Source organism: Diabrotica virgifera, chromosome 6, assembly GCF_917563875.1.
Source record: "Diabrotica virgifera virgifera chromosome 6, PGI_DIABVI_V3a".
In the NCBI taxonomy this organism is placed as follows: Eukaryota; Metazoa; Arthropoda; class Insecta; order Coleoptera; family Chrysomelidae; genus Diabrotica; species Diabrotica virgifera.
Genome location: NC_065448.1, coordinates 149543055 through 149557311, shown reverse-complemented (window position 1 = coordinate 149557311; position 14257 = coordinate 149543055). Strand labels below are relative to the sequence as shown.

Below are 14257 nucleotides of genomic sequence, written 5' to 3'. Positions count from 1 at the left end.
ACAGAACAAAGTATAGGAGATTACTAGTACGGTTTCAGAAAAGGAAGATCCACGATAGATGCTATCCATACACTAAAACAAGCGATAGAGAAAACATATGAGTACGACGGAGAAGCACATATACTTTTCCTACACTTTAAACAGGCGTTTGACAAACTAAACAGAAGAAAAATGATCCAAGACTTACAAGAGAGTAAAATACCAAATAAAATTATAAGAATGATATAAATGACAATTCGAGATTCCCAAGCAACAATAGACACCGGAAGAGAGAGAATAGAAATAATAAAAATAAAAAATGGAGTAAGCTAAGGAGATGCGCTCTCAAAGGTACCTATTATTTTATTTATTCTATCACTAAATAAGATAATAAAAAAGCTGTCAAACATGGGAACGATAGTAGGATATGCGGACGATATTACTAAAGCAACAACAGATAAAAGGGCATTAAAGAAAACCTTCCAAGAAATAGAAAACGAAGCAAAGTGGAGAGCACTGGAAATAAATGAAAATAAAACAAAATACATGAATGTAAGCAAGAAAAAGAAGACATAAATGACAGAACTAAAAATAGCACACAGCTTCGAAGGGTTGAAACGTTCAAATAGTTGGTACAGTCTATTAGTCAACACAAGAAATGAAAGTGTAGATATAAAAAGAAGAATTCAAGCGAGAACAGAGCGTTCTACAGAAATAAAAAAAATGTTTAGAGATAAGAATATAAGCAGAAACACAAAAATGAAAATCTACAAAACCCGTTGGTTTATCTCTTACTTAAATTAATTAGAATATGTATTTTAAATGGACGTATGGTCCGAAAACAACATCGTCGATAATTATTACCAGATTTCACCGAGATAAGTAATACATAATAGGTGATATGCTTCTTTTCATGAGCATTTTTCAGTGCGTCACAAATGATAGAAAAAAAGGTAAGTCCGTGATAATATACATTTTGGTGACATGACATTTTAGTTAAATCTGACACTTGTCAAATTTTACTTGCAATTTGGCATAAAAACAAATCAATTCTGTTTATTGCATTTATAAAATGGTATTTTCTTTGATTTGTGTAGTCTTATAAATTGTACAGATTATATTCGTAGATATATTATATAATTCGAAAATAATTTTTATTTCGATTATGGCGCCATCTATTGACAACTAGAATAAATGTTATAAATGTCACCGACAAAATGTAATCACCGACGTGCGTTTTTTTCTATCGCATGCAATTTAACGCGTTAGAGAGAAATCGAAAAACTGTGACGCACTGAAAGATCCTCATGAGAAAAAACATAGCAACTAAAAATAGAAGTTATAGCAGTTATAAATAAATTCCAGAGAAATTCAAATTTCTCTTGTTGATCACTGATTAATAATTTCAAACTATATACTTTTCCAATTGTACAGTCAGACTGTCTATAATTACACACATGTAATGTTCATTAAACAGAAATTATTCATAAGGAATGACTAATATCTACTTTGATTGCATTTTACAAAAAACCAAATGCAAAAGAATGTCAAGATCGTAGAAAAATCAGTCTAGTGAGTCATATTATTACGTGTGTAAATAAGTTCCGGGCTTAACTAGTTATTGAATATAATTTTATAAATTTGTATTACTTTAAATCAAATTATCGCCACCGCTGCAAATAGCCAAATGTCCGACTACCTTATGTTGTCAAAGTCTACACCTCCTTGACATTCACATAGCTTCCGCTTCCTCAAAAAAATCACTTTGACTTCGTCGCAAAAAAACTCAATGAAACACATCGCTCTCAGCATTTTTTCTCTCGTAGTCAAAAAGTTTTAGTTCTCTCTCTCTCTCTCTCTCTCTCTCTCTCTCTCTCTCTCTCTCTCTCTCTCTCTCTCTCTCTCTCTCTCTTTCTCTCTCTCTCCCTTTCTCTCTCACACACACACGCTCCGTAGTATACAAGTGTTTAGTGTTTGTATTGGTAATAAATCGATAAAGAATAGTGCAGCCCCACAAGAAATAAACAACAGAATCAGCAACCTACAACCAAAATTATGTGAGTATGTACATCCAATAGGTCGTCACAAGGGTTTGCACCGACACAATAATTCCAACGCTTTCTAATTTTTCGATGCCACCCTTGCATAACGATTTATCTTTGCCTTTTTTAGCATTTTTAAATCGGAATACTATAGACTATAGACTATACGGTGGATTTGGAAGCAAGTCAAACCTAAATTTGTGCATTTTGCTATCGTTTTCACCGCTTTGTGAGACGGTGCACTGTCTTCCTGAAGCAAAAAAATGTTCCTTCAACAACTGAAGCATTTTCTTTGCGATTTCGGTCTTCAAACGCCCCAATAAACCAATGTAGTAGTCGGTGTTCATTGTTTCTCACGTTTCAAATAGTCAAAATTCAGAAGCCATAACCTTTCCGGCGGATTGTTACGTCTTTGGCCACTTTGGATGGCTTTCTTCTGGTGCTGTCCAGTCAGATGACTGCCGATTTGATTCCGGAGTGAAGTGTTGTATCGATATTTCATTCATTTTGACATACCAAAGCAAAAACTCGAGACAGTAAAACAAATGAAAAAATCCGTAAAAGAACCAAAGTTTAAGTTGCGTTTAAAGCAGATGTGTTTAAAGCATTGCAGGACTGAAATGCAACGTATAGAACGGCAAGATCAAACCAGATGGACAGCTAAATTGGGACACTGCGACCAAGCCAGACGAGACGTAGTGTCGGAAGGCCCCAGAAATTGGCTTGATGATATCAAAAAAATGCAGGAAATCGGTTGTTCCAAATAGCACAGGATAAGAAAACAAGGAGAAATATAAAAGAAGCCTATGTTCAGGAGGGGACAGAAAGTGACTGAAGATGAAAAGGTTTAAAATTTAAAATTAAAAGCCTTGTCCTCAAATTTAGGGCCTTGTTCTTCATTTTATTTTCCCATGTATATGAAATCATTTGAATACAACAAACTGGCATATTTATGTTTCGTGGAGAGACATTTGACGGGGTAAAATTTTAGAAAGTTATCAATTTATTATACGCAAGAAAGATACCTATAGGAATAATCAAAATAATAAAATATCTGCAACACAATAAAAGTAAAAGCAAAGAACTAACTGACCCAATTAATTGAAGCTGGCAATGGGATAAGACAAGGGGATTCCATGAGTCCTGTATTGTTCAATCTAATTATGGATGAAACATTGAAAAAATTAAGAACTAAAAAGCATCCATTATTCACTCCAAAAATACTAATGATGAAATATCTTCGAAATCTGAAATTAAAATGCCAAAAGCTAATGTGCGTGGACCTTCATTTGCACAAAAAATAAGGACCAGTGTTAATTATAAACCTCTTCTAAACCAGAAAATGAAAAAAAGCGAAAACGTGGAAAGAACGGTATACTCAATTCTACTCCAGACCTGATTTGAGCTCAGACAGAAGTAAGAAGAAAAAGCAATTTAATAAAGAAAAAAACTGCCAAGAAAGGTCACGAAGAAAGTTTTCGTGGAAAAAAATAGCAGTTAAGAAGAAGAAGAAGAACAAGCGAAATTCTGGAATGATCTTAAAGACGACAATCCTGATGTATATTGCTTGTATTGTAATGAACTGTACTCCCTATCTAAATCAAAAGAAATATGGATTCGGTGTCACACATGCCATTCATGGTGCCATGCATAATGCGCGGTTGTGGAAGAAAAAAGTAAAACAGTTTATATTATGGGAATTGTGTTTATAATAGTAATTTACGTAACAAGTTCCGAAATTGATATTTTACGAGACGAGTAGGAAAGGAAGTTTCGTCCTGAAATCCTACGAGTCTTGTAAAATCACTTTTGGATCGTGTTACGTACAATATTTTTTCTGCAGCCGTTTTGTATGTTAAAAAGAATATATAGTCCGTCCGCTATAACTTTTCCCATGCGGTACGATTCATTTTCAATCAAATTAAGTCAAAACATAAATTAAAACGAACGTCGGTGTGTATATACATTTTGTATACTGTATACTATATACTACACACATCGGCGTACGTTTCACTTTCTGTTTTGACTTAATTTGATTGAAAATGAATCGTACCGCATGGGAAAAGTTATAGCGGACGGACTTTATGTATAAACTTTACTTATGAACTTTTATTAAACACTTTAATTATGACAAGTGTTGTCATAATAAAATACAAAGTTGATGTTATCGTCAAAGCCGTTACCTAGCTACAAAAAAACGCCCCGAAAGTAAAAAAAAGCGTCCGAAAAGTGAAAAAATTAGTGCCGAAAGTAAAATTTATTTTTTAATTTTTGTTGTTATTTTTCGTACTGTAACAAAATAATTATTGACCTACCCTCGTATACCAGCTCCCGTCTCCGCACAGACAGAACACTATCGATGTTTCGAGATACGCCGATGCAGCGCCGATGACGTGCAAGCGGTCACATGGACATAGCTGGAGATATATAGATATTTCTGGAATATCTGTATCGCATATATAAATAGGACATATTTGTAAATAGAGTTAGTCTTAAGCTAAAGTTTGTAAAGTAAACTTGTATAAATAAAAAAATAAAGTCGTATATAAATTACGAACCGCTAGTTTGATTGTAATTAGAAGTAATTACAGTAAATAACCGCTACAGTGGTGTTAACGGTGTGGAGTGTAAATAAATGAAAAGTAAAAAAAAGACTTTTGAACTTTATTCGTCGGGAATAATCGGAGTGCGTTAATTGTTCGGTATTCGGAAAGACTTTTGAACTTTATTCGTCGGGAATAATTGAAGTGCGTTGATTGTTCGGTATTCGGAAAGACTTAGACATTTTGAAAAGTACGTGTGTGCCGACCAAAGATGTTGCTACAAGAACTGACCATAAAACAGCTCCGTGAACAATTAGAAGAGTACGAATTAGACAGCAGTGGGTGCAAGATAGTCCTACAAGCACGACTCAAGGATGTCCTCACGAAGAACGGAGATGACCCAGAGACGTTCCACTTCCAGTCAGCAGAACAAGTAATCTTATCGAAATTAAAAACTGTTTCTGAAACGATCAATGAAACTTCTAGAAAAAGCGACGATAAATTCGAAAATGTTGCTAAAAGATTCGACGAGACTTCTCAAAGATTCGATGAGACTTCTCAAATAATTAAAGACGTATGTAGTCAAAACAATGAGAAATTCGAAAGTGTTTCGCAAAAGATTGACGAAACTTTTAAAGAGGTCTGTAGACAAAACAACGAAAAACTTGAAGAAGTTTGTAGACAGAACGACGAGAAATTTGAAGAAGTTTCTAGAACATTCGATAAGATGCAGAAAAGTGTAGAGACCGTAGAAGAAAAGATCAAACAACTAGAGAGCATGATAACCGATACAAAAGTACTACCATCAGTTAATGCAGCAGCGTTAGATCCTGTGGTGAAAGATGAACTACCGAGAGACGAAACGTCGCATAATATGAGATTCAAATTACCACCATTTGATGGAAAGTCCTCTTGGTCCATATACCTTAAACAATTTAAAGCTATTGCGACCGCCAATCATTGGACCGAACAGGAAAAGGCTGTTTCCTTGACTGCTGCTTTGCGAGGTGATGCTGCAGATATATTAAGATCAATTCCTAAGGGTCAAGAAAATTGTTACCAGACCTTGTTCACTCGTCTAGAAAAACGCTATGGAGATGCCCATCTACAACAAGTATACAAAGCACAACTGCGAAGTAGAAGTCAACGAGCAAGTGAGAATCTGCAAGAATTTGAAGCAGATGTGGCTCGTGTGGTGCGGTTGGCTTATCCAGAGGTGACAGACAGCGTTTTAGAAGAAATTGCGGTAGATACCTTTGTCAATGGGCTGAAAGATAGTGAACTACAGAAATCTTTACGACTAGCAAGACCGAAAGTTTTAGATGAAGCACTTGCTATTGCCTTGGAACACGAAGCAGCTAGCCAAGCTTCACGAAACAATCGAGTAATAACCGTGGAAAAAGGCGATAAGAGAAAAGATGAACGTTTGGTGGAAATGGTACGGAGGGTGATTCGTGACACGATGCCGAAGAGACGCATGAAGAGGGCTGGAAGAGTTGGTTCAAATACAGATGCTTCCTCGATACGGCCATGCAGTGAAAGTTGTAATCACCGGCTTAAAGTAGATGAACAGCTTTGCCCTGTGAGACGAACTACCGTCGTTAATGAGCAATGGCAGCCACAACAGTTACAAGAAGCCCAAGAAGACGATCCATGTATAAAAAGAGTATTGGATTGGATGCGTCGAGGTGAGAGACCTAGTTGGCAAAACATTAGTGCATGTAGTCCGGAAGTCAAGGCCTACTGGAGCCAATGGAATTGCCTGATACTAAAAGATGATCTTCTTTACAGAACCTTTGAGAACGATGATGGTACAGAATCTAAGCTTCAGTTGATTGTACCTAAAAGTAAAGTGTCAGAAGTATTGCGTCAGTTGCATGACGGTACATCAGGTGGACACTTTGGTATTACGAAGACTCTGCAAAAGGTTCGAGAACGGTTCTATTGGGTGAACTGTAAAGATGATGTAAGAAGATGGTGCCAGAAATGTGAACTGTGTGCATCCGGTAATGGTCCAGTTGGTAAAAAGAGAGCACCCATGAGACAGTACAATGTTGGCAGTCCTATGGAAAGAGTAGCAATCGACATTGCAGGTCCATTTCCAGAAACTGATGCTGGAAATAAATACATCCTGGTAGCCATGGATTATTTTACGAAATGGACCGAGGCCTATGCATTACCAAATCAAGAAGCTGCTACCGTTGCAGAGGTACTTGTTAAAGAATTCTTCAGCCGATTTGGTGTTCCCTTGGAGATCCACTCCGACCAAGGGCGAAACTTTGAGTCAGCTCTTTTCCAAAACGTTTGTAAATTGATTGGTGTCAATAAGACCAGAACAACACCCCTGCATCCTCAATCAGATGGGATGGTCGAGAGGATGAACCGAACGATGGGTAAACACTTGTCCAAAGTTGTATCTGAACATCAGCGAGATTGGGACCAACACATTCATTTATTCCTGATGGCCTACCGCTCGGCCGTGAATGAAACTACAGGTCAAACACCAACCTGCCTGATGTTGGGTCGTGAAGTTCGTTTGCCCTGCGACCTAGAGTTTGGCTGCAGACCTTCCGAGGAATATGTTGCAGGCGAAGAATACGTAGACCGCCTGAAGTTACGAATGAACAACATTCATGAACTTGCCCGACAACACATCCAGATAGCCAGTGACAGAATGAAAGATCAATATGATTCTCGCTGCAAGAATGAAAGCTTCGAAGTAGGTGATCTTGTCTGGCTTTATAATCCACAACGTCGTCGAGGCCTGTGTCCTAAACTGCAAAGACAATGGGAAGGTCCGTATGAAGTTAAGAAGAAAATAAATGACGTAATATACAGAATTAAGAAGTTGCCAAACGGTAAACCAAAAGTTATTCACATAAATCGTCTTGCACCATATGCTGGCTCCAATGAAACAGAAGAAGCCCGAGTCCTCCAACAGGAAATGAAAGATGCCGCACAGCCAAGTTTTAAGGAATTTATGTCAAATTACGCAGAAAGAAAGAGTGCTAGATTCGGCGTGACCACAGAAGTTCAGCAAGATCTGTTTGGTGTTCCAGAAAACGTCTCTCTAGCCCACTGTGTTGCCCAAGACCTCGAGATGACTAAAGGAATCTCGTCCGTATTCAATAGAAAGTTCGGCCGCCTGGACGAGTTACGAAATCAGCAGCCTAAAATTGGAAGAGTATTGCGATTGGAAGATGGTCCTCGATCTTTGCTGTATATAGTGACCAGGAAGTCTTATACGGACACGCCAAGCTACGAGAACATATGGCGTGCTCTAACTAATTTGAAGAAAATGGTCTGTAATTATGACATCAAAGATTTGGCTTTACCAAAAATTGGCCATGCAGTAGAAAATCTGGATTGGAAGATTGTGAGAAGCATGCTGGAAGTGATCTTCAGAGAAACTGGCGTACGGATTACTGTGTGTTGCATGAACCCGAAGATGTCATACCCTTCAAAGACAGTAGACTGTTACTTCTTTTCTAGGGGTGTATGCAGAGCTGGAGAATCCTGTAGATTCCGCCATCCTGGGCCATCTAGAGTTGCTGATCGGGACGCTCAGATCTTAAGAGGGGAGCAGTGTAACAAAATAATTATTGACCTACCCTCGTATACCAGCTCCCGTCTCCGCACAGACAGAACACTATCGATGTTTCGAGATACGCCGATGCAGCGCCGATGACGTGCAAGCGGTCACATGGACATAGCTGGAGATATATAGATATTTTTGGAATATCTGTATCGCATATATAAATAGGACATATTTGTAAATAGAGTTAGTCTTAAGCTAAAGTTTGTAAAGTAAACTTGTATAAATAAAAAAATAAAGTCGTATATAAATTACGAACCGCTAGTTTGATTGTAATTAGAAGTAATTACAGTAAATAACCGCTACAGTACTAAAGCATAAACAATTAATGCCTGGTTGCACCAACAGATCTTAAGATCCAGCTTAGCTAAGCTCTACTTATAGATAGGGCCTCCTTGAGTATCACATAATTTTAGATTCTTACCTTATTATCAATTTATATCTATTATAATATTATGATATTTTTATTATAATATATTATAATTATATTATATTAATTCTTGTGTTATTCCCGTCCTAAGCTTAAGATCTGTTAGTGCAACCGGGCATAAGTTCTTTTGTTTTAAAATAAATGGTGTGCCATCATAGGAAACGTGTGTCACCTATGATGGCATACTTGCTAATTAAAAAAAAATAAATAAAATCGTGCAAAAAACGTTCAAAATTAATATTATACTGTACAACACTTAAAACGTAGCTCAAGTTAGAATCACTTGGCACCACAAAAATGCTTCGAAAATTTTAAATACACTTAAAAAATTAAGTTAAAATTGGGTATGCTATATCTCTTAAAATATCAACTTCGTTGTTTACTAAACACTTTCACTATCAATAATTAACAAAAAACAAAGCACATACATATTTGTTATTTATGTAAATATTTTTACTCACCAACTATAACTACTTCTTTGTAAATAATATTTGATTGGTTTCCGCTCTTCATCTTGTCGAGTATCTGTAAGTAATAAACCATTCATAAATAAAAACACATATTTATATCAAAAGTTAACAAAAAGATAACCGCGTCCGCGTCGCGTAGAAATGTCGAGGAAAACGTATTTTTACAAGTAGTCCGTTCTTTAACGGTAAAATATTGCAAAACCTCTAAATTTTAAAGAACCGCTTGGATTGACATGAAATTTGGCATACACATAGCTAACAAGTCAAAGAAAAAAAGTGATGTTGTGCCGACATGTGCTTTTGCCCTGGGGGTGGTTTTCACCCCCTCTTGTGGGTGAAAAAATATTCGCCCAAAGAAAGTCAGGAAATGGATAAACTGGCTAATTTTAAGTAACTTTTGTTCTATAGAGTTTTTTCACTTAGTCAATACTTTTCGAGTTATTTGGCAGTGAATATGTTCATTTTTTCAACAAAATAACCACGCTTTTAGATGGTTTTTCGCAAATAACTCAAATAGTAAGTATTTTGTCGAAAAAACATTCTTAACAAAAATATAGCCTGTAAAAAATTTTTAAAAATGGTGTATACATCACGTCTCTACACCTAGTAGAAGCAGAGTTATAGCTAATGAAAAATAAGTTCATATTCGTCAAATTCCAAATGGAATACTTTAACGTGAAATAACCAAAAATGAAGCACATTTTGGGGAAAACTCATTACAACTTATTTAAAGTGTTATTCATTTTTGTTTTATAAAAAAATATCTAGCATCAAAATTAAATAAGTTACGCTCAAAATAAAGTTAGCCCCTTTTGGTTTTGGTAAAAAAATAGAAAATCACCCCCTAATTAGTATCTTAAAGAACTTAATCGTTACGACTTCACAAGTTTCTTGACTCGTGTATATATTGTTTATATGATCTGTAAGTTTCATCGGTTCAGAGTCCTTACTATTGAAAGGGCTGTAGTTAAAAGGGGTTGAACGAGTCACTGATCACGAATGTATGCAAATTTAGAAACACCAAATCTTAATAAATTTTTGTCCAACAGAAAAACAAAAAAATACATGATATTCAGAAAAGCAAATCTGACTTTTTTTGTTTTTCGAGATTTTTGGTATCTCTAACAATTTTCAAGTTATTTTGAAAAAAAGCATATTTTTCAAAAATAAGCACTTTGAATCGATGAAATTTACAGATCATATAAACACAACATAAGTAAAATAATTTGTGGAGCGGTAACGATTAATTTCATTTAAGTTGCTAATTAGGGATTGGTCTTCCCGATTTTTTTTTGTAAAAACAAAAGGGACCAACTTTATTTTGAGCGTAACTTGCTTAAATTTAATGCTAGAAACTTTTTATAAAAACAGAAATAAAGATTTTTTTAAACACTTTAAAAAAGTTATAATGGATTTTCCCCAAAAAGTCCTTAATTTTTTCGATATTTCACGTCGAAATATTCTATTTGAAATTTGGTGAATATGAATCTATTTTTCATTGGCTATAACTCTAGTTCTACGAGATCCAGAGACCTACCGCGTACACCATTTTTTTACTTTTTTATAGGCTATATTTTTGCTAAGAACGTTTTTTTCGACAAAATACTTACTTTTTGAGTTATTTGCGAAAAACCGTCTAAAAATGTGGTTATTTTGTTGAAAAATGAACATATTCACTCGCAAATAACTCGAAAAGTGTTGACTTGGCGAAAAAGCTCTATAGAACAAAAGTTACTTAAAATTAGTTAGTTTACCCATTTCCGGACTTATTTTGGACATATATTTTTTCACCCCCAAGAGGGGGTGAAAGTCACCCCCAGGGCAAAAGCACACATCGGCACAATATCACTTTTTTTCTTTGACATGTAAGCTATAAGCATGCCAAATTTCATGTCAATCCAAGCGGTTCTTTAAAATTTAGAGCAAAAACCGTGAAAGAATGGACTAAAGGTTGATAGGAAAGTCCCATTCAAATAGGTTATGAAACTGTTTTCTTGTGGCATATTAATTTACATTAAATAAATATTATGGGATCGAACCACAATTGATTATAATGAGAATTGCATTTTATATTTATTTTGATGTTTCGATTTCGAATCCCGAAGAATCAAGAAATCTTTTTATAGAGTACGTAAATCGTTCAGCTGGACATAGGGAACATACTTGTATACAGAGTGTTTCAACGAAAATTTGACCTCCACCCCAATAACTCAGAAACCAAGAGTTTTTTCAGAATTAAAAAAAAAACATGTCAATTTATATTGAGGGGGGGGGGGGGGCGAATTTTCATGCAAAATTCGTCCCCCAGTTTTTTTAAATAGCAAGTGTAGTCGAGTGTCACATCATTTGAAAGGTATTTGTTTTCTCTACAGGACCCTCTAATTTTTTTTAATTTGCGGAATAACCTTAAAGATAATTTTGGATTTAACAAAAATTTATAATAAATTTGTTAAGTCCAAAATGATCTTTAAACTTATTACGTAAATTAAAAAAAAAACAGAGCGTCGTTTAGAGAAAAAAATTACCTTTCAAATGGAGTTTCTGAGGGGGCCAAATTTTCGTTGGAACAAACTGTATATTTAGATACATAAATACATACATTGTATTATATTGAGATAATTGTGGCAGCTTAGCAAGGGGCATTAACCTCAAAATTGACAATTCATTTCGACTGACACAAATAAACTTCAAAATATGACAATGTAGTAGCTAAATATTTTAGCCTGAGGGAATGGGAAAACTGTTTAGTTTTGAAATTATTTGTTAAATAAAAAATATTTAAAAAATTAAAGTAAAATTATTAACTCATTAATCATAATAATAATAATATCGTATGGCATTTTTGCCGGGGAGATCCTTTCGGATAGTTCCGGCGCCATTTACATCTTTAACCCTGTTTTAAGTAACTAGTGCCGATGTACACTAGCCCAGGGGGACCGACGGCTTTACGTGCTCTTCGAGGCAGGGTGAGACGGCTCGTGTCATTATTGGAAATGAAAATGGTTTGTCTTTGGCAGGGCTCGAACCCACGTCTACTGGCGTATGAGGCCAGCGTTTATGCTATTACTCCACGGCCGCTCACACTCATTAATCATAAACTTTTTTGATCAAAAAACCATCGACGCAGGTTGTACACGGAGAAATAAAGAAGAATATAGACGTCTTAGAAGAGAGGATAAACGCATCCATCGACGTAAGAAGAGGGAATACGAACAGAACACTCTCAATGAGATACAAAGTTTATTTGATAAAAATAAAACAAGAAAATACTACAAATCCTTAAATAATAGCCGTCGAGAATTTAAACCACGATTAAAAATTTGTAGAGACACTAACGGTGAAATTCTACACGACAAAAACTCAGTTCTTAACAGATGGGCACAACATTTCAGCGAACATCTAAATATAAACGATATTGAAGGAGGTTACAACATAGAAAATCAACAAAATCTACATCATCAACTTCACAGTGAAGACGAAGACCCAACAAGAGAAGAAGACTCAAATGCCATCCTAAAACTCAGAGACAATAAAGCCCCAGGAATCGACGAAATCTGTTCGGAAATGTTTAAAAAAGGTGGTGATCAACTTCTTGCAGCAATCCATAAACTGATAGTTCTTATATGGCAGAATGAATTGGTACCAGAAGAGTGGCTAAAGGGAGTAATATGTCCGTTGCATAAAAAAGGTGATCAACTGGATTGTAAGAACTATAGAGGCATTACTTTGTTAGTATCTGCATATAAAATCTTCGGCAATGTATTGTTTGAAAGACTTAAACATTTTACAAAGGACATTGTAGGTCAATACCAATGCGGATTTACTGCTGGAAAGTCAACTATACATCAAATTCAAGCACATAGGCAGATTCTAGAAAAGTCACAGAATATAACATAGATACCCACCATCTCTTCGTCGACTTCAAAGCAGCCTATGACAGTGTTAAAAGAAGTGCATTATATAATGCAATGATAGACTTTGGGATCCCACCTAAGTTAGTTAAGTTGACCCAACTAACAATGCAAAACGTAAGCTCGTGCGTTAGAATTCAAGGAGAAAACTCTACGTTCTTTGACGTTAATAATGGTCTAAGACAGGGCGACGAGCTGGCGTGTCTTCTCTTTAATATTGCCTTGGACAAGGCAGTCAGACAATTAAATATTATAATGAATGGAACTATTTTTAATAGATCGACGCAAATTCTCGCATTCGCTGACGATATAGTTATAGTGGGCAGAAGTATGAGAGACATGGTGCAGTGTTTTACAAGGCTTGTAAAACCACAAGTGAATAAGGACTTGTGGTAAACGAGGAAAAAACCAAATATATGTTGGCTTCTAAAACCTACCGAAATATCCAACAGAGAATTCAAATTAAAGCTCAAAATATACAAGACCTTAATGAGACCGGTTTTGATATATGGAGCTGAAACGTGGACCCTATCGCAAAGTGATAAAAGACTTCTTGGTATTTTTGAGAGAAAAATTCTTAGAAAGATTTTTGGGGCAGTAAATGAAAATGGGCTATGACGTCGAAGATACAACTTTGAACTGTATCAGTTATACACCGATCCAGATATTGTGAAATTCGTTAAAGTGCAGAGACTTAGATGGGCTGGACACATTGCTAGGATGTCAGATAACGAATACACTAAGAGATTAACATTTTAAAAACCAGAGGGCACAAGAAGTAGAGGACGACCACGAAGAAGATGGATTGATGATGTGGAAGAACTAAAGATTCTAGGGGTCAGAATATGGAGGTAAGTTGCCAGGAATCGACAGGAGTGGCGACTTCTTTGTGAGCAGGCCAAGATCCACAACGGATTGTCGAGCCACTTATGATGATGTATCATAAACTTTGTTTTTGATTTATATGTGGACACTAATGGACAGCCTTGCTTCAAAACTCACTCATTATCAATCTCAACCAATTCTCTCAATGTATATTCCTTATGTCCAGCTGAACGATTTACGAACTGTATCAAGGAATTATTAGCTCTAGCAGGTGGCAATACCAATTTGACAGCTGACTTACTTGGCTTCGATGTTGTAGGCAAATAGCCAAATTTTAAGTAAATATTCTGAGAGGTGTTGTTGTACCCTAGAATTGTTAGAAAATTCTGATATTTCTGTGCTTATGCAGTTAATTATAGATGATGTATTTCTGACCTATTAACTCATTAGTGATGATCTGTG

At 35.8% G+C, this 14257-nt stretch overlaps 1 protein-coding gene across 2 annotated transcripts in view; it reads right to left on the bottom strand.

The window, feature by feature from the left end:
* The window catches only part of LOC114329184 (oxidative stress-induced growth inhibitor 2-like), a 271375-nt gene that overhangs the window by 26118 nt on the left and 231000 nt on the right, over nt 1–14257 (bottom strand). Inside the window, exon 2 of one of the 2 annotated variants that reach the window (XM_050653250.1) lies at nt 9051–9116. In XM_050653250.1, the coding sequence (XP_050509207.1) occupies nt 9051–9102 (52 nt within the window). In that variant the 5' untranslated portion in view covers nt 9103–9116. The remainder of the gene's footprint in view (nt 1–9050; nt 9117–14257) is intronic. The other variant, XM_028278208.2, reaches the window with a different exon arrangement.